Raw genomic sequence first — 25,032 nt, 5'->3', positions numbered from 1 at the left:
TTTATATGTATACTGTTATTTGTATACTGCCTTCTCCATGAGAATGTGAACTCCTTGCAGGTTGGGGCTACTTTTGTCTTTCTATGTGAAATCCCTAGCACAGTGGTTGGCAAAAAGTAGGCCTTTAATACATATTTGTTGTCTGGTTGATCTTGCTCTCACAAATAAACGACTATCCAATGTTATTTACATCTCTCTTGGATTTGGATTATATTATTATTATTATTATTTCACCATCTATCTCTCATTCTCCCAATTTTAAGGAACATATAACTTCTGGTATTTCTCTGTATTTCTCCCAAACCAGGGCAGAAGAGTAGTTCATTTTGATATCCTTTTGGGAAAAGGAAAACAATTTAGTTTTTTTCCTTTCCAGAGAAATTACAATTATTTTTTCAAATCCCTTTTTAAAAAGGCTGTTAAAGGATAAAATTATCTTGTCATAAATTGTTCTAGAACTGGAGGGTATTAGAATAAATCATTTGTCATTATTCTCATTTGAAAGATTGATTAGCTTCCTAGTAGGTTAGTCCTATAAAAACCACATCATTTTCTAAACTATTTCAGAATCAATCTTGGGAAACTTCTTATCACTCTCCATTTTCAAGCTCCCAAGTTTGTTTGTTTGTTTTATAAATGATTAATTTTTCTATGGGATTCCAAAGTTTTCACATGAGCAAAGAAATTTCATACTACAAAAATTTACTTTGGATTCTTAAAGTTGTCTCTACATAAAAAAAAATCATAATAATGACACATATTTATATAGTGCTTTGCAGTTATCTAGAAGAGAAAAATCACTTTAAAAACTAATGAAAACCACTGGTTTAGTCTTATGATTTTTTTTAATTCCAGTTGTCTCCAAAGCCTGATTTTCCTCCAGAGCTGATAACACACATATCAGAAAATGAAAGAATTCAAAAACTCCTATGCTGTGGCTAGGAGGAAATGAAAGGTAAGTAATGAGGAAATGTGATCTCTCCTATTTCCTTGGCTACTCCACTTCATAGGTCAATTGTTTCAGTGGAGCAGCAAGAAGAAATCTATTCAACCTAACTCTGGTACAGAGGCCATAGCTGGGATTTTTTCAGCTTTAAATAAGGAAACTGATAATCTCTCTCCCCTCCCAATTCTATTATTCTATGACTCAGTGAGGCTAAAGTAATAATAAAACATGAAATCTCTGGTGGTGATCCAAAAGTAATGGAAGGAATACAATGAAATCTCAAGTAATAAAACTCTCTGAGGAAAAAAGCCCCTTCATAGCCCAAGGTAGTTTTTAAGTATAACACATAAAACTAAGCACAGAAAATCAAGATTGATCACAGTTACAGTCCCATAAAACTAATTGCATAAAACTATAAAAAATACAATTCCCACTCAATACATCAGGGAAGTATTAGATATCAATCATTTATTCTTGATGATTAATTGACTACTTCCACATTTATGTGGATTCATTTTAATTTAAATGCCAAAGCATTTTGACTTATTTTATCTTCAACTTGAGTGAAATGCCTTGTTCCCATAAATATGATTTCTAAAAAAACAGATATCAAGTGAGTAGATTTTGTGTGGGATAGAGACTCTGAAATCACAGTAAGCCATTCACACAGGTAAATTTAATTTCATTTTTAAGTATGTTTAGAATGAGAAAGATGAGAAAGGATTAGAAAGACTAGTCTAGAATTTCTAGCTCCCAAGAGAACCCTCTGTCTTTAGTGAGTAGGGTATGAACTGAGCCTCTGTTGGAGCTACTGAAGAGAGAATTTAGTAACTAGGGCAAAACTCCAGATTCTAAGTCAGAGAATTTACCTCTGTTACTTTAACTAGATGCATGACTATAGCTAATTCAATGAATTTTTCAATTTCAAGTTAGCACATGTATCAACTAAGGGGTTTAGATTAGATGGCCTCTGAGATTATTTTCCACCTCTAAATCTATATTATATAGTATCTGAAGCTTCATTTAGTTATTATTAATTTTATTAATAATATAATATCTGACAAAGGGAAAGGCAGCACAGTTGAACTCTGTAGTAAAGGAAGATTTTAGGCAATTCTTATCCATTATTTCTGACAATTTCTGGTTCTTAATCATTTTGTTCTCCACATAAACATGGGAAATAAATTCAGAATTGTGAACTCACCTTCACACTGGCCTCTTCTGTTCATTCGGAACCCACTGTCACAATATTCACATTTAAAAGCACCCATAGTATTTATACAGTGCCCATCCCCACATGTCTCTGGTCTCAGACATTCATCAACATCTAAAGGAAACAAAAAAAATATTTAATGGTGTTTTCTGCCCTTGCTTAACAAGTAAAACTTATTTACACCTCTCTCCCCTTCTCTATGAGAAAGTGTGGCAGAGACCTAGTCTTAAGAGAATCTGTCTTTGATATTTCCCAATTATCTGTCCCTGGCAAATCTCTCTGTGCCTGGGTCTATTCAACTGCAAAATAAATGGAGGAGACTGAGAGCCTCAAAGATCCTTCCACAAAGCCAATTCTATGTTCCTGTGATAACAGCTAATTTTGTCTGACCACTTTCTCTGTATAGATTCATGGATTTAGAGTTGGAAGGCATCCTCAATGTTCTAGGCCAACACTCTCATTTTATTGATAGTAAGACTGAAGACTACAAGGCTAAATGTCTTTGCACATGACCACACAAGTAGCATGTTTCAGAAATCAGGTATTCTGTCTCCAAAGCCAGCATTTTTTGTACTCTGTAAAGTTTTCACTAATTACTTGCTGCTTTTTTGTTGTTGTTGTTTATTTCCTGGCATTTTCCTTTATGTGCTGTAAAGCCCTTGTTCTATTATGAATCAATTCTTTAATATGCTTCATCTTTTTCTACCTCCTTGAGGGCATATCTTCCCTTGGAATTCTTTGCAAATAGAGGGAGCAACTTATCTCACTCCTTCTGGTTGAGGCAATTAAATAAGGTCGGCATACTCCTTGCTCTTAACTGCAGGTAGTAGATCACTATTTTCTTACCACTGACCAACAACCTTTCCATGGTTCACTTTCATATGTGGCTCTTCTAACCAGCTATTTACTGATCTTACTCCCATATACTTTTCAATAGAGTAACAGTGACCTCTTCTTGTTTCTCCCAAAAGATACTCTTATCTCCAGAATTTAGGCATTTTCACTGACTATTCCCAAGAATGGGCAACAGTGACTCATTCCTCATCTCCTCCTCATAGCCACAACGGCTTCCTTAAAATCCAAGCTAAATATTAGCTTCTACAGGAAGTTTACTTAATCCTATTTAATGTTAGCAGTTCCTTCCATCTATTGCTATCTCCAATTTCTCATGTGTGTATGTGTGTGTGTGTGCACATAAGCATATGTATATGTGTGTAGTTACTTCCATGTTTCTCCCCATTAGATTATGAGCTCTTTAAAAATTAGAAGTGTTTTTTTACTTTATTGCTTAAATAAATATTGACTGACTCTGATACCACAATCTTTCTCAATAACTTTAGCCCTGAGCTTATGGTATTCCTAAATACAATGATTGCTCTAAATCTTTTCTGTCACCTCAAGTCTCTAATTCTCATCAGATGATCTCCCTTTTCACACAAACTATTTAAGAAAACTTTCTAATCCATTATTTCTCAGTATTTGTTCTCACTCTGCATTTATTCCTGTCTCCAAGGAAGGGATATCTTTTTTCTTTCTGATACTAAGCACTTGATTTATAATCTTAATTCAATTTCCTCTCATCTCTGTCAGAGAAGTTTCATGCTATTATGAAAAAACAGAAAAGTTAGAAGTCATAAGAAATGAGTTTTAATCCAATTTCTACCAGTCCCCTCACTGGAACTCAATATTATTATATATAAAAGCTAATTTATATTACTTCCAAAGTTCCTTCAGCTCCAGATTCTTTAGATCCTACATGATTTTTTAATTCATAAATGTTGCAGGTAGATTAATTTTTGCCGTATAATCTCATGCTAAAACATATTCTAAACTTCTTTCCCTAAAATATGAAACCCTTCAAAATCACAGTTTCAAATAATAATTTAGTGGAACATACTAGAGTTATAGCATATCTGTAATTTACTAATATAATTATCCTTCCCCTGACCAAATGACACTTGAAACCCTACTTATTTTTCAAAAATCAGATCAAATGTCTTATCTCTTAGCTATCCATGCAACTTTTTTATTGATGTCTTCTTGTAGGTTAAAAGCATCTTGAGAAAAGAGTATCTACATACTTTGCATGACCCCTCCAGTGCCCTAAAAAGTTAATACTTAATAAATATTCATAAAAAAAGACAACTCCAAGTCATCAGGGCAAATGTTCGATAGAAAGAAACAGGAACAATATAAAAATCTGAATTTAAGGGGCAGCTAGGAGGCGTAGTGGATAGAGCACCAGCCTTGAATTCAGGAGGACCTGAGTTCAAATATGGTCTCAAACACTTAACACTTCCTAGCTGTGTGACCCTAGGCAAGTCACTTAACCCCAGCCTCAAAAAAAGAAAAAAATGGATTTAAATGTATTAGAAAGTAGAGTCATTACCTATACAGTCAGTTCCCTCTGGATTGGCCATATAGCCAGCTTGGCAAATACATAAGAAACTTCCTTCAGTATTTTCACATCGCCCCTGGGAGCACAGATGGTGAATCTGAGTGCATTCATCAATGTCTGTGAAAAGCATAAAAGTACTGAATTAAGGAACTTTTGGTTTGTCCCATGGGACTTCAAATGTCCCAAGTAAAAGGACATTTGAAGAATAATTGAAGAAATTAGAGGCATTTAGCCTAAAGAAAAGAAGCCCCACGAAGGACAAAACAGCTGTCTTCCAAAATATGAAGGGCTATTCCATGGAAATATTTTCATGTCTTATTTTGCCTAGACCCTAAGAGCAAAACTGGGAGCAGTGCATAGAAATTGAAGAAGCAAATTTAGTCCTGATGTTAAATACATTTTAATAAATAGAGCTCAACCACAAGTGAAATGGACTGACCAGGTTAAATGGCTACTTTCTGGATATATTATAATGGATTTTCTTTTTAAGATACATTTTGGACTAAATAGCTACTTATGTGTCTTCCAGTGTCAAATTCTATGATACTGTATATGAAAGTAATAATCAAGAGATATAACAAAGTAAAAGAAGCACTGAATTCACAGACTAATTGAAACTTCAAACATCCTGACATTGAAGGACCATATAGTTGTGGGACTTGTACTGTAAAATCAGTGTCGTTGACATTTTTGGATGCCAACTAACTCATATTACCCCAATTACTCATTTTGTTTTTGGTAGAAGAGGAGACATTGAACCTAGAAAAAAATGAATATAAAACTAAAATTACAAACTTTCAGACACTGTCTGGATCTTTTTGGTTTAACCAAGTTTGTCTGAGGTCAAATATTTACACACTCAGACTTGGTTAAGGATGATGGTTAATTCCAACGTGTGCACACACTGGAAATCAGATTCCAGATACTAAGGAAAAAATACTTTTTTTCATTTTAGTACATTTGCATTAGTTATTCATTTAATGAACACATGTTCACAAATACATTTATCTGGAGTTTTTGACCATTATTAGGCACACTAAACCTGAAAACTTTTTACAAAATCATTTCATCCATATAATATTATAAGATATTCAGCATTCTTCCATATATAATATTTTTTTAAGTTTCAGCTTCTTTTAGTTCCCTTCATCAACATCATTTTTTAAAGTCGAGGCATAAGAATTATTCTATGTAAAAAAAAACAAAACCCAAAAACAAACAAAAAAACTGAAAATGCTTCATGTTTGATAATTTTTGAAGAATTTGTCTTACCAACACATTTTCTTTGATGTTCACTGAATATGTATCCCTCATAGCAGATACAAGTATATCTCACTGGCAAATTAATGCAATGTCCTGCTCCACAGATATCTGGATTCACTGTACATTCATTGATTTCTAAAAGAAGAAAAATTGAAACATTAAGAGAAAAACAAAGTAGTGCTGTTGATAATTGGAAACAAAATAGAAAATTAATTTTTAGAAAATTAGATTGTTAACATTATATTTTAGGAAGATTATGTGAACCATGTCATTTCACCCCTCCCACAAATCCTTAGCATCTCTACATTGACTACAAAATAAAATAAAATTACTCAGCCATATATTTAAGACTATATATGGCTCCAAAGCTTAGCTTTCCAGCTGATTTTTATATTACCTCCTCTCATATGATCTATGTTCCAACAAAACTGAGATCTCTCAGTCTTAGGAAAAATTTCCTTGATTCCATTAATCTGTACAAGTTATACTCTACTCTTGAAATTCATTGTTCCTCAATTATTGAAATCCTTTTGTTCCTTGCTCTTCATGTCATTGTTTTTGCTTTTGTACATTCTATTCCTCTCATATAAAATTCCCTTTCCCTTATAGTTTCTGCCAATCTTTTCCTTCATAATTTTCAAAAACTTTCTAAAATCTTCCTTAATACTCATCATAACTCTCACTCATTTCATCATCCACAACCACTTAAAACAAGAACACAAATAGATCAACAGATTCATGTTCAAACATGAGTCAATGAAATGCATGTTCACTGTGTATCTCTTCTTCAGGAGTTAAATTTCAGGAATTCCTGGAATACCAGATGTGAAGGTTCAATATGCAATGTACTCTATCTCCATTAAATCTGCTTATAATCTCTTCATATATTTTTATGTTCCATCTTCCCATTTAAAGTTCAGTTTTTAAAGGGTAGGAGATAGAACTTCTGTTTCATTTGTACTTCCTACTATACTGTTTTCAATACAAAAGACACTTTAATAAATGTTATTGAATATATTTTTTCCTCTTTGATACAAGTCCTTGAGTTCATCAGGAAAACTTATTTCATGGAAATTCTATTAATGGCAACTGTAACATATTCTTAGAGTTTCTTGTGTGAATTTCATAAACCAAGTCAGTATATAGAGACCGAACATAAACCTAGAAGTCTTTTCTTAGCCCCAACCCAAGCCTCTAGCCAAACCTACCTCTCTTTTTATGCAACGCAAAATGCAATTATTTTTTAAAAGAATCTAAAAATAAGATCAGAAGATGGAGGTACTAGTAGTATTTTGAGGACAATAATTATCTAAAGCTAAACAGTCTTTAAGATTCATTATATTAAAAAATAGCAGAGTATATCTAAAAAGCTGAAAGCAAATGTGTAATATTTTGGCTATGCTGAGCTCAATAATTCCACAAATTAGACTGTGACAAAAAAAGAGATGGTACAATACCAAGGAAAACCCTGAAACATGATTCTCATATCCATTCCATTTCTTTTTTTTTAAATAACTTTTTTATTGACAGAACATATGCTTGGGTAATTATTTACAACATCATTACTTATACTCACTTCTATTCTGACTTTTCCATTCCCTCCCTCCACCCCTCACCTAGATGGCAAGCAGTCTTATACATGTTAAATATGTTATAGCATATCCTAGATACGATCTATGTGTGTAGAACCGAACAGTTCTCTTGTTGCACAGGGAGAATTGGATTCAGAAGGTAAAAATAACCTGGGAAGAAAAACAAAACTGCAAACAGTTTACACTCATTTCCCAGTGTCCTTTTCTCAGTGTTGCTTATTCTGTCCATCATTTATTAATTGGAACTGAATTAGATCTTCTCTTTGTCGAAGATATCCACTTCCATCAGAATACATCCTCATACAATATTGTTGTTGCAGTGTATAATGATATCCTGGTTCTGCTCATTTCACTTAGCATCTATTCATGTAAGTCTCTCCAAGCCTCTCTGTATTCATCCTGCTGGTCACTTCTTACAGAACAATAATATTCCATAACATTCATATACTACAATTTACCCAACCATTCTCCAATTGATCGGCATTAATTCATTTTCCAGTTTCTGCCACTACAAAAAGGGCTGCCACAAACATTTTGGCACATACAGGTCCCTTTCCCTTCTTTAGTATTTCCTTAAGATATAAGCCCAGTAGTAGCACTGCTGGATCAAAGGGTATGTACAGTTTGATAATTTTTTGGTCATAATTCCAGATTGCTCTCCAGAATGGTTGGATTTGTTCACAACTCCACCAGCAATGCATCAATGTCCCAGTTTCCCCACATTCCCTCCAACATTCATCATTATTTGTTCCTGTCATCTTAGCCAATCTGGCAGGTGTGTAGTGGTATCTCAGAGTTGTCTTAATTTGCATTTCTCTGATCAATAGTGATTTAGAACACTCTTTCATGAGTGGAAATAGTTTCAATTTCATCATCTGAAAATTGTTCATATCCTTTGACCATTTATCAATTGGAGAATGGCTTGATTTCTTATAGAGTCAATTCTCTATATATTTTGGAAATGAGGCCTTTATCAGAACCTTTAACTGTAAAAATGTTTTCCCAGTTTGTTACTTCCGTTCTAATTTTGCATTAGTGTTGTTTGTACAAAGGCTTTTTAATTTGATGTAATCAAAATTTTCTATTTTGTGATCAATAATGATCTCTAGTTCTCCTTTGGTCACAAATTCCTTCCCCCTCCACAAGTCTGAGAGGTAAACTATCCTATGTTCCTCTAATTTAATTATGATCTTGTTCTTTATACCTAAATCATGGACCCATTTTGATCTTATCTTGGTATATGGTGTTAAGTGTGGGCCCATCCCTAATTTCTGCCATACTAATTTCCGGTTTTCCCAGCAGTTTTGTCAAATAGTGAATTGTTATTCCAAAAGTTAGGTTTCTCACACACTAGATTGCTATAATTATTGACTATTTTGTCTTGTGAACCTAATCTATTCCATTGATCAACTAATCTATTTCTTAGCCAATACCAAATGGTTTTGGTAACTGCTACTTTATAATATAGTTTTAGATCAGGTACAGCTAGGACACCTTCATTTGATTTTTTTTTTCATTAATTCCCTTGAAATTCTTGACCTTTTGTTCTTCCATATGAATTTTGTTATTTTTTCTAGGTTATTAAAATAGTTTCTTGGGAGTCTGATTGATATGGCACTAAATAAAGATTACTTTAGGGAGTATTGTCATCTTTATTATATTCACTCAGCCTATTCAAGAGCACTAATATTTTCCCAATTACTTAAATCTGACTTTATTTGTGTGGAAAGTGTTTTGTAGTTTTGCTCATATAATTCCCGACTTTCCTTTGGTAGATAGATTTCCAAATATTTTATGCTATCAACAAGTTATTTTGAATGGAATTTCTCTTTGTATTTCTTGCTGTTGGATTTTGTTGGTGATATACAAAAATGCTGAGGATTTATGTGGATTTATTTTGTATTCTGCCACTTTGCTAAAGTTATGAATTATTTCTAACAGCTTTTTAGTAGAATCTCGGGTTCTCTAAGTATACCATCATATCTGCAAAGAGTGATAGTTGGGTTTCCTCATTACCTACTCTAATTGCTTTAATCTCTCTCTCTCTTTTTTTCCCCCTGAGGCGGGGGTTAAGTGACTTGCCCAGGGTCACACAGCTAGGAAGTGTTAAGTGTCTGAGACCAGATTTGAACTTGGATCCTCCTGAATTCAGGGCTGGTGCTCTATCCACTGCGCCACCTAGCTGTCCCCCTTTAATCTCTTTTTTGAATCTTATTGCTGAGTGTTTCTAACACCATACTGAATAATAATGGTGATAGTGGGCAACCTTGTTCCACTGCTGATCTTACTAGGAAAAGTTCCAGTTTTTCCCCATTACATATGATGCTTACTGACAGTTTTAAATATATGCTCCTGACTATTTTAAATAAAAGTTCATTTATTCCTATCCTCTCTAGAATTTTTATTAGGAATGGATGTTGGATTTTAACAAATGCTTTTCCTGCATCTATTGAGATGATCATATGGCTTTTGTTAATTTGGTTATTGATATAGTTGATTATGCTAATAGTTTTCTTAATATTGAACCAGCCCTGCATTCCTAGTATAAATCCTTCTTGGTCATAGTGTATTATCCTGGGGATGATTTTCTGTAGTCTTTTTGCTAATATTTTATTTAATATTTTAGCATCAACATTCATTAGAGAGATTGGTCTATAATTTTCTTTCTCTGTTTTCAACCTACCTGATTTATGTATCAGGACCATGTCTGTGTCATAAAAGGAATTTGGTAGGACTCTTTCAATCCCTATTTTTTCAAATAGTTTATATAGCATTGGAGTTAATTGTTCTTTAAATGTTTGGTAGAATTCACATGTAAATCCATCTGGTCCTGGGGATTTTTTCTTAGGGAGTTGGTTAATAGCTTGTTATATTTCTTTTTCTAAAATGGGACTGTTTAGACTATTTACTTCTTCCTCTGTTAATCTAGGCAAGCTATATTTTTGAAGGTATTATTCCATTTCATTTAAGTTATCGAATTTATTGGCATAAAGTTAGGCAAAGTAACTCCTAATTATTGCTCTAATTTCCTCTTCATTAGTGGCAAGTCCTCCCTTTTCATTTTTAAAACTAACAATTTGATTTTCTTCTTTCCTTTTTTTAATCAAATTTACTAAGGGTTTGTCTATTTTGTTGGTTTTTCTCATAGAACCAACTCTTAGTTTCATTAATTAATTTAATAGTTTTTTTTACTTTCAATTTTATTGATCTCTCCTTTTATTTTTAGAATTTCAAGTTTAGTATTTGACTGGGGGGGTTTTAATTTGTTCTTTTTCTAGCATTTTTAGTTGCAAGCCCAATTCATTAATCTTCTCTTTCTCTATTTTATGCAAGTAGGCCTCTAGAGATATAAAATTTTCCCTTATTACCGCTTTGGCGGTTTAACTTTGGTTTAGCTTACTCCTTCCCTTTTCACTTTTCCTCTCCCACTTTTCAATGAGGTGGGAGAAGTTCCACCATAAATTAAATATTTCTAATATTTTTCTCTTTAAGCCAATTCTGATGGCATTACAATATACACTATGCTCATTCCCCTCCATTCTTTCTCTCAGATATAATAGGTTTCCTTTGCCTCTTTGGGAGATGTAGTACCCCCACTTTACCCTTTTCTGGGTACAATTTCCGTTGCACTTCTAGTTTCTAGAACAATATATACATGTGTTCTTTATATGTCTTTTTTGGGGGGCCTTTATACTTTATTTTTATAATAGTTTTTATCTATCAAATATATGCATGGGTAATTTTACAATATTGACAATTGCCAAACCTTTTGTTCTATTTTTCCCCTCCCCCCCAGATGGCAGGTTGACCAATACATGTTCAATATGTTAAAGTAAAAATTAAATACAATATATGTATACATGTACGAACAGTTGTTTTGCTGTACAAAAAGAATCAGACTTTGAAATAGTATACAATTAGCCTGTGAAGGAAATCCAAAATGCAGGTGGACAAAAATAGAGGGATTAGGAATTCTATGTAATGGTTCATAGTCATCTCCCAGAGTCCTTTTGCTGGGTGTAGCTGGTTCAGTTCATTACTGCTCTATTGGAACTGATTTGGTTCATCTCATTGTTGAAAATGGCCACATCCATCAAAATTGATCATCATATAGTATTGTTGTTGAAGTATACAATGATCTCCTGGTTCTATTCATTTCTCTCAGCATCAGTTCATGTAAGTCTCTCCAGGCCTTTCTGAAATCATCCTGTTGGTCATTTCTTAGAGAACAATAATATTCCATAACATTCATATACCACAATTGATTCAGCCATTCTCCAATTAATGGGCATCTACTCAGTTTCCAGTTTCTGGCCACTACAAAGAGGGCTGCCACAAACATTCTTGCACATACAGGTCCCTTTCCCTTCTTTAAGATCTCTTTGGGATATAAGCCCAGTAGTAACTGCTAGATCAAAGGGTATGCAGTTTGATAACTTTTTGAGCATAGTTCCAAATTGCTCTCCAGAATGGCTGGATGTATTCACAATTCCACCAACAATGTATCAGTGTCCCTGTTCTTTATATATTTTTATAGCAGAAATATAGTTCCCAAGATTTCTTTTTACCTTTTTAGGTTTCTCTTGAGTTCTATATTTGTAGATCAAACTTTTTGCTTAGATCTGGGTTTTTCATCAAGAATAGATGAAATTCACTTACTTCATTTCATTGAATGTTCATCTTCTTCCCTGGAAAAAGATGCTCATTTTTGCTGGGTAAGTAATTTTTGGCTGCATACCAAGTTCCTTAGCCTTTCGGAATATCATATTCCAGGCCTTTCAATCCTTTAATGTGGATGCTGCTAGATCCCAGGTAATCTTTATTGTGGCTCCTCCATATTTGAATTGATTTTTCCTAGCAGCTTGCAGTAACACATTTGTTTCCTGTAGATATCTACTCTTTTTATAACTAATAAATATAATGTTGTTTCTCCTTACTATTATCAGAAGTTAATTCTTTGGAGGATCATAACTGTGTTTTGTACATTGTTTTATATTGAAATATCTTCATTAGGACATAGAATGGATTTTCAAACAATAGACATGTCATTATAATTTAATGAATTAATGATGCATAGTATTCCCGGATAAGAAAAAGATGAAGGGAGAATTGGGAAATCAGTATAGTAATAATGGTTCATATTTTTTGTGGCATTTTAAGGTTTAGAGAACATATTAGATGATATTATTCTCATTTCACCAATGAAGAAACTAAGCTCAGAAAGATTAATGTTTTGCTTAGAGGTTTAGAACTAGGATATATCTGATACAGGATTAAGAACCCAGGTTTTCATAAATCCAAGTTTAACATCCTTCACACTATACAACACTACTATTCAATCCTCCATTTCATACTCAACAAAAACAAAAACTTATAATCGTTAATATCATTATTACACACATTAATAAATGAGATCTATATAAAACTATTAAGATTTGCAAAAAGCTTTACATATTAATCTTCTTTAAGTCTAACCATAACCTGGTGAGATAAATGCTATTTATTGCTAATATTTTATGGATGAAAATGTGAGAATCAAAAAGATAAATCAATCAACCAAAAAGCATCAAGAACTAGATACAGGCCATGTGTTGTGCTTGTAGTGACAAAAGTTCCTATCCTCAAAGAACTTATATTTCAATAGAAGAATACAGAACTGACTAGTTGCCTAGAAAAGGAATCTTCATCTAGGCTGACTGTGAATATAAAATGAATCCATAAGAAGGTAGGTTTGTCAAGTCTTTTTAATTTGATCAGATTATTGTTCCCAGAGCAAACAAGGTAAGAGATGGAATGGGAACAATGGTAAAATGTCTCAGAAGATTTCTGAACAAAGTTATTTCTGTAACAATCAAATATGGAATCTTTTATGATTTTAACATAAGAATGGGAAATATTTTTTTCAATGGAGAATCCACAAGGCTATCTTTGGTATATTATGATCAATGTTTGTAAATCACCAAATAAATACAATAATCATGTTGTTTCCCTTTTCACTGAGTGGGAGGAGAAAAGAAAAGTAATGTGGAACTCAAAAATTTTTAAAGGAACGTTTAAAATAAAAAAACATTAAATACAAAACACTGCATTTCATATTTATCACTCAAATGTGTGACAATGAAGATGTTATCTAGTATAGAAAACTAGCAAGTCTACTTTGTTCTCTGCTCATTTTTTCATCAAAAATATTCTGAAGACATGCATAAACTATTCTCATATTTATTGAGGCCAGAAATTAGGCATTTCATTTAACCTTCTTTAGTAATAATGTTTTTTTTAAAAATAACTTGATAATTTATAATTGATTTAGATAGAATTTTTTTTATATTCAAAACAGGAATATATTTTTATAAGAATTCAACATATAACTGGGGGGGGGAGTCGTTTCCTGTTTCTTCTGTTTTGTGATTTAAATAATGTCCATGATAAGTATCATTAATTAGTATTCACTATGTGCCAGGCACTTTGTTAAGAATTTAACAATTATTATCTCATATATACAAATATTATTTCTAACTTATCATATAAACATTTAAAGATCACAAAAACAAAATAGAAAACTTTGTATAAAATTAAAAAGTTTTTGCACAAATAAATCCAATGCAGCTAAGTTTAGAAAGGAAACAACTGGAAAAAAAGCAACTTTATAACAAGTTTCTCTAATAAGGATTTCATTTCCAAGCTATGTAAGGATATGATTCTAATTTTAAGAATATATGATAGTTTATTTTGAGAAGTGTAAACTAAAAATTAATTAAAATCTTTATATCAAATTTTTCTGAAAAGAATTGGGTATCCACAAGATATAAGCAATTAACATATATACACACAAACCAAAATCCACTTTCTAAAAGGTTGGAGATCAAAGGTTATAGACGGTTCTTAAAAGAAAATGTACAAAGTATTAAAGAAAAACACGTGGAAAAATTTGTTCCAAATCACTAACAAAAAGAAAAATGTAAATCACAATACCCTGCAAATTGGCCAGGAAAATAAAAAACTGATATAGTTAATGTTGGAGGAGTCATGGAAATATAGGCAGACTGATGCATTGTTGGTGAAGCTGTGAACTGAAATGGTCATTTTAGAAAGCAATTTACAATTTTACATGTAAAGCAGCAAATTAAATTTCCTTACCCTTTGACCTAAAATTTCTATTACTAAGTTCATACTCCCAAAGAACTCATTGGTAAGAAGAAAGTCTTCATATATAACAAAACATTTATAGAATTTTTTATAATATCAAACAATTTGATAAAAATTAGATTTACATCAATTTAACTAGGGAATGGCTAAACAATTTATGGTAAATGATGAAAAGAATATTGCTGTAATAAATGATGAATGTGATAAATATACAAAAGCATGAAAAGATTTACATAAACTGATACAGAGTAGAGTCAAGAAAATGATACCTATATTAACTATAATGTAAATGGAAAGAACCATAAGCATAAACAAAAAAAAGTCAAGAATGAATATTTTAAAATTATAAAAACATATAAGTATGATTCAAAAGAAAGAGAGATAAGAGGGTGTATCCAACACAGTCCTTTACAGTAAGTATTTAATAAATATCTATTTATTGACTGATATTAACTGAACTCTTCCCAGGTTTTTCTAAAACTGAAAGTTGCTAGACAGTGCTAGACACTGGGGCTATAAAAAAGCCAGTCCTTTCACTCAAAATGCATATAATCTAATAGACTGTTAATATCTCTGATGAATGAAGTGAATAACCATTATTGAGAAGGATAATTAATAAACAAAATCACCTTCTAATAATGAGGCAATGAATTAAATATGTAAAAACGAGGCACATATTTTTGAACATGGAAAATGTGGCTATTTCCTTTACTTCACCATGTATATTTATTACAAGATGGAAGTAGAGAAAATAAGTGTTTATTAAATGAATTTTTAAAAAATATAGGTTCACATGCATGAATTCTACTTTTAATCTTTTATAAGATTTGTCATTTTCTGATAATGAAATTGAAAAATTTTAAACATCATATTTTTACCTATTTTGGTAGCAGTTTAGACTTTTCTCTTACTAAAATAAATATGAAACTGCTTGGAATAACACATTAAAATATAATTGTTATTTAAAATCTCTCTTGTCATTATAGAATAGCAGTATTCTTCAACAGATATTTTTAAACTCTTCAATATTTTAAATATTTAACAAAACCCAAGCAAACACATTATATACAATTATTGGCGGTATTCCCTCTGTTCCCTCTTACCTTCCTTCTGCAGAAGTTATTATTTCTTAGCTCCACTGCAATTCTGACCATTATCCTGGAGCTTATATGCAATGATCTTAAAGGCATTCTTTTCTGAGTTTTATTTTTTTAAATAATGTTTTGTTTGTCTCATAATCATTTTTATCATGACTCAAGTGTAAGTCCTGTGGAAGATTTCTGACAATATATCTGAAAAAATCTATTTAATTCAAATATAAGTGGTAATTGGAAGTTTTAACTTTCCTAGAATTTCAAAAACCCATATTTTAATCTTGACTATGATCCATATACTCCTTCTTGCTATATTTTTTTTGGTTAACCTAAGATTCTGAGTTATCAGGAAATTACCTTTGGTTGTGACTATTAATTACTTAGATGCTACATTAGTCATAACACTTTCACTAGGTACAGACCATATCACACATTGCACCATACCTGTTACTTGAGTTGGTGCAATCACTTGGCTGGCACTTGATGTAGAAGCTTCAGGAGCAAGCTCAACAGGTACAGGAGGTGATGTTTTTTCAATCACTACTATATACCAAGACATAAATGGATAAAAAGGAAAACACATCATCTATGTGAAAAATCCAAAAAGATAGAAACTGCATGAGCAATTTCATAACATAAAAAATGTAACAACTGTAATCTGAAGGTAAATTGAACTGGTTTTTTTGAGGGGTCATCTCACTGAAAACTATAAATAACAGCAAATGCCAGCAATGCCTATGAGACTAAAACAATGGGTGTAATAAAACAAAGGAAATTCATCTTGTATCCACACAAATAGGAGATTTAATAGGATAATTGTCCTCTTTCTCAAGTGAATATGAGGCACTCTTTATTATGCAAAAATTCCATGGATCTTCACCAGAAAGTGGCAATACTTTGTTTACTTATTAAGGTTAAAGGGAAATTTAAAAACAGTATTGCTTTATTTCATACTATGTTTCTTTTATACATAATTATAGTCATAGATTATAATCTCTTTTTTTCCACATCCACTTATAGAATCCATTATTAATTACTAATATTTAAAAAACAAAGAAACATGAAACTTATTATCACCTTTGATTCAGAATAGATTAATATTTTTTTCTATTATATCAGTCAAAATGGGGTACCTGGATACTGTGGATGTAGATTAATGGTTGAAATCCCGGGAGACAGCTGGGGTTGACCTGGTTCAAGTTTGGTTTTTTCTTGGTCAACTAATTCCTAGATATTTAAAAAAGAATAAAAGTAAAAAGCCACTGTTTAATTCTCTAAATTATCCAACTTTTTTTAAAAGTAAAACTCAGAAAAAGAATATGAAGCTTTAATATTGCTTCAGGGGAAAATGTGTATTATTTTATTTTATTTTTAAACATATTATATAAAATATGTTTAAAAATAATTAGTACCAAACTTTACATACAAGGTCAGCTATGTTCATGGTCCAGAATTGCTGTGGTAAAGGCTTTAAGCTGTTTTTCCAGTACTGGTGAATGATTTGTGTTAATCCATCGACACTCTCTCACTCTGACACCCTGATGACCAACACACATTTTCAAGACAGCTGGCTCACTTTGCTCAGTCCCACACAGGGAATGAACTCATTACCTTGGCCTCCTTCATATATTACTCGAACCAACTGAGTAAACCAGCCAAAGACAATAGATTAAATGTTAGATATGACAAATTTGCTACAACAGAGCATCTGGTAAAGTAAAATACTTCATGTCAATCACAGAATATGCATAAAGCTTGAGGTCATATTGCAACTTTCCCTATATGCTAAACTTCCTTTTGAATGTATCACACTCCAAATTCTCAGAGCAGTGATAATATAAACTGAGGGAAAGTCAATATCTGCTTAAGCCAGAGTGGCTATATAAGAATTCACTGGATACATGGTAGTTGTTTTTTTCTGCAGTCCTTAACTTCTTGCACTTTTCTGAAGTATTAGATATAACTGACCATTCTCCTTTCCTATAGACTCTCTACTTTCATAGTTTTTGTTTTAATCTCCTGGTACTATCTCAACTCCTCTATCTCCTTGTAGCTCATTTATCTTCCTTTTCTGGCTCCAATAATGTTGACATTCAAGGTTTTTACCATGGACTTCTTCTTTTCTCTTTCTATACCTTATTGTTGGGGAGTTTATCCATAATCCTTGACATCTCTAATTGAGAAAGCTCAATTATCCTTCATGATCTAGCTCAAATGTCACTTCTTCAATGAGGCCTTCAACAGTTCCCTTACCTTAACTCACTTCCTCATCATTAATTCTCAAAGCACTCTATACTTTCTTGTTTATCTACTCGGTTGTGGTTTGTACTATCATCTGTTGAGGTATCTCATTCAGGAATTGTATCTTATCTTCCTGTTTACCTCAGAAACATACAACTCTGCATACAACTCTCTTTCATTTATTAGGTATTATTCAATTATATGTAGTTTACTTGGGGTCAGAAAATAGCAGTTTAAAAAATCTAGCTTCTACTTGTGAGGCCTTTCACTTCATTTCTCTGAAGGCTCAAAGTCCTTGAGTTCTGATTATGCTTTCTATATATTTTCTCAACTACCAGCCTATAAATTCCAGAAGTAGAGAAGATAATTCTAGCATCTTTTGTATCCCCTTCAATATAAAGAGCAGGTACTTCATAAATATTTTTGTATGGATGAAGCAAAATAAGTAGATTTTATTGTCTTATTCTTATGACCTGCAACTAAAGAAAAGGTATAAAATATGTTATCAAGTAAATGTTTAGTTAGGTAGGAAACGCATAATTGGATAAGGTCAGAGGAATGGTTCCAGTGCTACACTGATATTAAAAAACGTAATGAAAAATATAAAAAAATTAAAATGTATTAAAAACATGGAATATTTTAAAAGGACATTCAGGAGACTACAGAGATCCTCTCTGGAGGCTTTGTGGGAGAACAAGGATAAAAATTGTACTTATGGTGGAGGACTTAACACTTGACCTGCAGCCAGCAAGAGTGGAGTACAAATCACACCTACCTCTTACTAGATAGATTATCAAGCATAATCACCCCACTTTTTCCAGTCTTAGTTTTTCCAGCTATACAAAGAATGGGTTGGATTCCATGAACTCTGAGATCCTTTATAGTTCTAACTATAAGAGAAGTGGTGTGCAAAGTATCTTGGATTTGGAATCAGGAGCATTTGGATTTGATTATTAATTATGTGACTTGGGCAAATTCCTGAAAACCTCAGGATCTCAGATCCTCATCAATAAAAAGAGAGGGATGACTAGAATGCCTCACTGGTCCCTTCTAGTTCTCAATGTAATCTAGATTTGGCCTAGTCTAAGAACAGCTACAGAAGCTTAGTATTATCTTCATGTTACAGATAAAGAAGCAAAGCTTAGGGGCAACAAGATATTATAGTGGATAGAGAACAAGGCCTGGAGTCAATAAGACCTAAGTCCAAATTTGACCTCAGATACTTCCTAGCCATTTGACCCTGATCAAGTCACATAACATCTGTCTTATTTTCTTATAAAGAATTGTTCATAATAGCACCTACCTCCTAAGGATAGAATCCAATGCGATAATATTTATAAAGTGCTTAATACATTGGATAGAATTTAGTAGATTGAATAAATGCTTGTTCATTTCCTCACCTTCCTCTATACTAATTGTCTAGAGGTACTTAAAGACTCAGCAGTATTCCTGAGAATAAAATGAAAGTCTCCAGAATTCTTATTATTTGTGTGTGTGTGTGTGTGTGTGTGTCTATACACACACACACACACACACACGAGAGAGAGAGAGAGAGAGAGAGAGAGAGAGAGAGAGAGAGAGAGAGAGAGAGAAAGAGAGAAAGAGAGTTTACATTCACATTTATCAGTGTTTAATATTTACTAATTAATCAGCAGGCAAATCTTGTTTCTTCTTGTACAGTGTCTTTTAAGGACCAATTCCATCCTACTCCCAGACTAACCCTTATCATTTTGTACCTAAATTAATCTGTCTCCTAATTAATCTCCTTCTGTCTCCAGTTTCCTACCACACCAGTTCATTCTACACACTACTAGCCAAAGTAATTTTCAAGCATAGATTTGATTATATCACTTCCCTTACTCAACACCAAATCTAGTGAATTCCAATTGTCTCTAGGACAAAACAAATTTTTCAGCTTATCTCTTAAATTCCTATACAAATTGGCTGCAGCCTTTTCCCCAGCTTCCTTAAACATTATGCTCCTTCTCACACTCTGCAATCGAACCAATCTGGCCTCGTCTTCACTTCTCATGCAGAATATTCTACCTCCCTTCTTGATGCCTTTGCCACACACCTACAATATATACTCTCTCAAAGAACCTCTCCTTTTAAGGTGCAGCTCAAGCGCTATCTTCCCCATGAAATCTTTTCTGATGTTCCAATCTGCTAATGTTCTTCTTTATAAATTGCTTTGTATTTAACTATTTCATAGATGTTTATTAACTTTGTTTTTATGACATATATGTTTTATGATATATATATATTTTTATGTGTGTATAATTTTCACCACTACAATTAGGTTCACTGTGAGTAGCAACTCTTTCATTCTTTCATTCTTTAGTCCTAGTGTAGGACACATACTTGTGCTTAATAAGATCTTGTTAATTAACTGACACAAAGTCACATTTTAATTTTACCAAATACAGTTTGCAGAAATTCATCTGGAATATTTTCTAATTGTCTTTTTTTCTGAACAACTTTTGCACTTGGTCTAATACCAAATAGTTTTAATTTCAATTGTATTTTGAAAGCTATCTATATATCTGTATACAGACTGCAACATAGCATGGTAGATAAAAGACTACTAGACTTAGAGTTAGGAAGACCCAAGTTCAAAGATTCTGCCTCAGACTTGCTTACTAGGTCTTATTATCATACACATAGGTTATTACAGAAATATGTTTACTATATGTGTGTTTATACACACATACACAAGCAAACATTTATCAGGATTCTCATAAGGTCATTTCAAGCCTTTGGTTCTTTGATTAAATCAAATAAATATTTAATTAAATAATTTAATATTTAATATTAATTACTAATTAAATAATATTAATATTAATTAAATATTTAATAAATATTAAATAAAAATAGTTACCTTCCTCTTTCTTCATTCTATCTCAAATAATTCTTTTTTTTTACATGGACAAAATCAGCATAGTTTTCTATGCTAAAAGAGAATATACAACTATATCTAATTTTAACAACCCTTTTTATCAGATAAACTAAATGAAAAATATAAAGAATGAATAGATTACCTTCTCAGGAGCTGCAGTTGCCACTGCAATAAAAAAAAAAGAAATAAAATTTAGAATTAAAAAAAATGAATAACACATTTCCTTCTTACAAATTCTTCCTAGCAAGACCCCATATTCTAATGTAAGAAGAATACAAGCAATTTTTGTACTGGAAGCAGACATCCCTCCAAGATACTACTTTTTTAGAGAAAGAATTTAAATTAATGCCCAGTTTTATTTCTAAATAAGTGTATTTGCATATCTAGCATGGTGCCTAAAACACAGTAGGTACTTTATGAATGCTCACTTAATTGTTGGTTGGTGTAAAAGAAAGCTAGGACAACAGAAATGTTAAGACACAGCAAGTTTTAGCAGAAAAAAAAAAATCAAGTTCAATAAGAAAAATAGGGGTTCTAATTCCAACCTTAACATTAACTAGTCCTGTAACTTGGGCAAAGCATGTTATCTTTCAAGACCTTAGAGTTAAAATCTTTAAAATAAAAGTAAGAGACAAGAAAATATACAAGTCTTTAATCTCCAAAATTTTATGCTTTTGAGTTTTATATCAAATGCTTAAACAAGTATATGGTTTTGGAGTAGACGCTTTAAAGTTATCTTTCTGAAGACAGATTATAATGAAATGCAAAAAAGGACACTTCAAACCACAAGTAAAGTACTTTTTCTTAATATGATGTCCAATATTTATTTCAATAGAAGGGATATGAAGAATAAGGCAAGGGTGTTGAAAGGAAGTCAACTCTAGACATTTTATTCTTAAAGGAAACACCCTGAACACTTTACTGAAAACATACTGCAGACAGGCAAAGATGTACATCAAACAGGGGTCAATATTAAAGAGTTTTACCAGTATTGTGACACCATTACTGGCTATAAATATGAGATATTTGTTGCACAGCCCCTTTTGAAAATGTCCAAGAACCAGTTGGAAGTTCTCTGACAATAATTTATAAGGCTGTGTGGCAAACAGTAATCAGAGGTCTAAGATTCAAGAGTATCCACTATGCTTTGGCAATTAATTCTTTTTATTAGGCGCTGCCTAACAATTCTGGCTTGCCCATAAAAAATTAATTTCCTACATTAAATTCTGGCCATAGAACCAAAACCATACCTCATTTCAGTTTTTTCATTGCCCTTTATTAAGTAGACAATCTTAGATATTGGCCCCCAAGACATAAGAGAAATCTCAATATTTATTGAGATTCCAGGTGAATGATTTCCCTAAAAATAAAGGTTTTAAAAGTTGCATTGTCTCCAGACAGTATCGCCAGACAGTAAATCAGGATTGAAATAGCTTAGTAGTCTGACAAAATTAATTATCTTTTTACAATACTTAACCTGCCTCCATAGAAGACTCTATTCACTGGCAAAACCTAGATAGACTAGACAGACAGTTTTCTCCTCCCTGCAAAGGTAAACAGTTACAAAGCAGTTTCACTCCTAGAATTTACATTCTCAGTGATAGCACCACTAAGAATACTTAATTAGGATAGTTAATTGCAGGAAGACGTAGTAGTTCTTTCTTCTCTGACTCTGTTTAACACATGTTTCTAGTATGGCTACAAGGAAGGGTTGTTTGTCTCTTATGAGAAGAAAGGAAGACTCAGTGCACCATTAAAATATCACTCATTTTCCCTCCATTCTGATATCCACCTCAGGAAATCTAAAAAGAGGTTAGAGTAAATATAAGTTTTAGTTTCTTGGACACCAAGTGCCATTATTTTAAGAACATAAAATAACAAATGCCAAATATAGGAAAGTGAATTAGAAAAAACAGACTCTGACCAAGATTAGATATAAAATGTGAGGGCCAAAATTAAAACTCACATTTGAAATCGGTTTATGACATCAAAAGGCTTTCTTTTCTTTTCTCTGTACAATTTTGAATGCCTCCTCTTAATGCTGTCACCAACATCCTATTTTAGGTGGCACGATGAAGAATGCATCAGGTGAAGATTGGTCTTGCTGAGTTCAAATCTGACCTTAGACACTTACTATCTGTGTAGTCTTGACTGAGTCACTTGACCCTTTATTTGCCTCAGTTCTTCAATAATGAAGTGGAGAAGGAAATGGCAAATAACTAGTATCTTTGCCAAGAAAATTCTAAATAGAATCACAAAAAGTTGGACATGACTGAAATGTCAGCAACCACAAGGAATTTAATATTTCTGGGTCAAACTTTCTTCAGTAAAATGAGACACTTGAAATAGATGAACCTGAAGAATCTTTCCAACACTGACATTCTAAGACTTTTTACCTCCTTTGCTGAAAGGCATTCTGGTATGACAGAAAGAACACTGGATTTGAAGTCAGAGAATATAGGCTCAAAATCTGGCTCTGCCATATAGTGACAAGTCACTTGATTTCTCTGGGTCTCAGTTTCCACATATGATTCCCACTCTTAATATCTGATTCCATAGTACTATTTACTGCCTGGGATATTCTGGATTAATACACACAAGTTGAATTAATGCCTCTAAGGTGTCACTTTGTGAAAAGGACAACTATAAAATCATATCCTAGACACAAGTTAATTAACACAGTTTCCTCAAAGACCTATGTTATTCCCTGAGGAAACATAAAATGGGAGGAAAAATTTAGTATGATCTGAAATCCAGATAAAGCCATGTTGATATCTTTTTAAAGCTCTTCAATTGCTTTATGCATACTGTTACAAAAGTTAAAAATAGTAAAATAAAAGCCACCAAGACATCAATAGGCTAGCTACACTTTAGGATTTGTTCCATTCTCACCTTGCACATCCACCTGAGGCCCTTTTTCCTGGGAGAAGGTCAGTGCCTCTACTGGCTCTTCTTTTGCTGGGAGAGGTGGAGGATGAGTACTTTTAGCAACAGGTTGGATGTTCTTGGGCTTGATATATACAGGTCCTTTACCTATATGGTGATGAATTGGCCTGCGTCTATGAACGCCAGAAACTGTATAACCCATTCCACCAGGACAGATTTCTTTAAAAGCAGCTAGATTTGGGATGGGAAAATATTTCTTTTAAAAATTTAGAAGTACATAACTTCAAACAGAAGAAAATATGATGAATATATATTTTAAAATCATCATTCATATACCCACTCACACACCAAAACCATAAAGACAGGTGTGAAATGTACTGTAAAACAGCAAATTTATCTAAAATCTCACTTATAAGAAAAAATACAAATACAAAACTCTTTACCTTTAGATTTATCCATTTGCTGACTCTCAGCTAGCATGTCAAAAATACTATTATCCAGAAGAATTTAAATGTAACACTATTTGATAACACAGAATAGCAATTCTACCTCTTCTGAGATCTGAAGTAACTTGACATTAAGGACTCGGACTTTGCCAATGTGGGGAAAAATTGACCCCTTTTCAGAAAATTTATAAAATGTTTTAAATCATTGGTCTTTATTAAAAAAAAAAAAAGAAAACATTAACTGCATACTACTAACTATAATAGAGGGGGCTATAATAGTGACCCCCAAAAAAGTTCTTCAAAAAAATTAGCAGGATTAATAACATGGATTAACTGAGGTTTAAGGATCTTAGGTATATGACAGTGAAAAATCAGGCAAAAAAAAAAAAAAAAAAAAAGATAAACTAGGTAATTGAGGATTTAGTTAAAGATTAGAAGAGGTAACAACCTTTGAGGGGAATGCCTTTGGGCAAAAATAAGGGAAGAGAAATTTGCTGTGGTGATGCCAGGAAAACCAGACAAGAAGAATGACAAGGTCAAGGATCAGTGGGTTACTAAGAGGGAAATACTTTGAAATTTAAATCTAGAATCTAGTTAAAAAGAAAAGTAGGTTTCATAGGATGGGGAAGTTAATTAACTAGCCAACCTGGAGGTAAAATAAAGGTAATTAAAACAAACAAACAAACAAACCTGATCGTTGTGTTAAGGCCTAAGTTGGTTTATGGAATCGGGGTGAATGTATGTAGTATGTCTATTTGTTTATAATTAAAACATATTCTCATGTCTCATAATAAATGTTACTATATTCCTATACAGCTGCTGGCCAAATATAGTGTTGAAGACACATTCCAGAGAAGAAAGGGTCAAAATAAAAGAAGAAATATTCCAAGGTGGCGTGTGAAAAAGGAAAA

General features: G+C 32.5%; 1 protein-coding gene across 2 annotated transcripts in view; it reads right to left on the bottom strand.

Annotated features, from left to right (window-relative positions):
• LTBP1 (latent transforming growth factor beta binding protein 1) overlaps window positions 1-25,032 on the bottom strand; it is a 475,937-nt gene that overhangs the window by 112,036 nt on the left and 338,869 nt on the right. For both annotated transcript variants that reach the window (XM_074288158.1, XM_074288159.1), the window contains 7 exons: window positions 23,682-23,906; window positions 20,932-20,954; window positions 16,786-16,879; window positions 16,097-16,195; window positions 5,830-5,955; window positions 4,549-4,674; window positions 2,151-2,273 (listed from right to left, as the gene is read on the bottom strand). In XM_074288158.1, the coding sequence (XP_074144259.1) occupies window positions 2,151-2,273; window positions 4,549-4,674; window positions 5,830-5,955; window positions 16,097-16,195; window positions 16,786-16,879; window positions 20,932-20,954; window positions 23,682-23,906 (816 nt within the window). The remainder of the gene's footprint in view (window positions 1-2,150; window positions 2,274-4,548; window positions 4,675-5,829; window positions 5,956-16,096; window positions 16,196-16,785; window positions 16,880-20,931; window positions 20,955-23,681; window positions 23,907-25,032) is intronic.

This window comes from Sminthopsis crassicaudata, chromosome 2 (assembly GCF_048593235.1).
Source record: "Sminthopsis crassicaudata isolate SCR6 chromosome 2, ASM4859323v1, whole genome shotgun sequence".
NCBI lineage: Eukaryota > Metazoa > Chordata > Mammalia > Dasyuromorphia > Dasyuridae > Sminthopsis > Sminthopsis crassicaudata.
The sequence above is the reverse complement of the archived record's forward strand: the minus strand, read 5'-3'. Positions and strand labels throughout refer to the sequence as shown.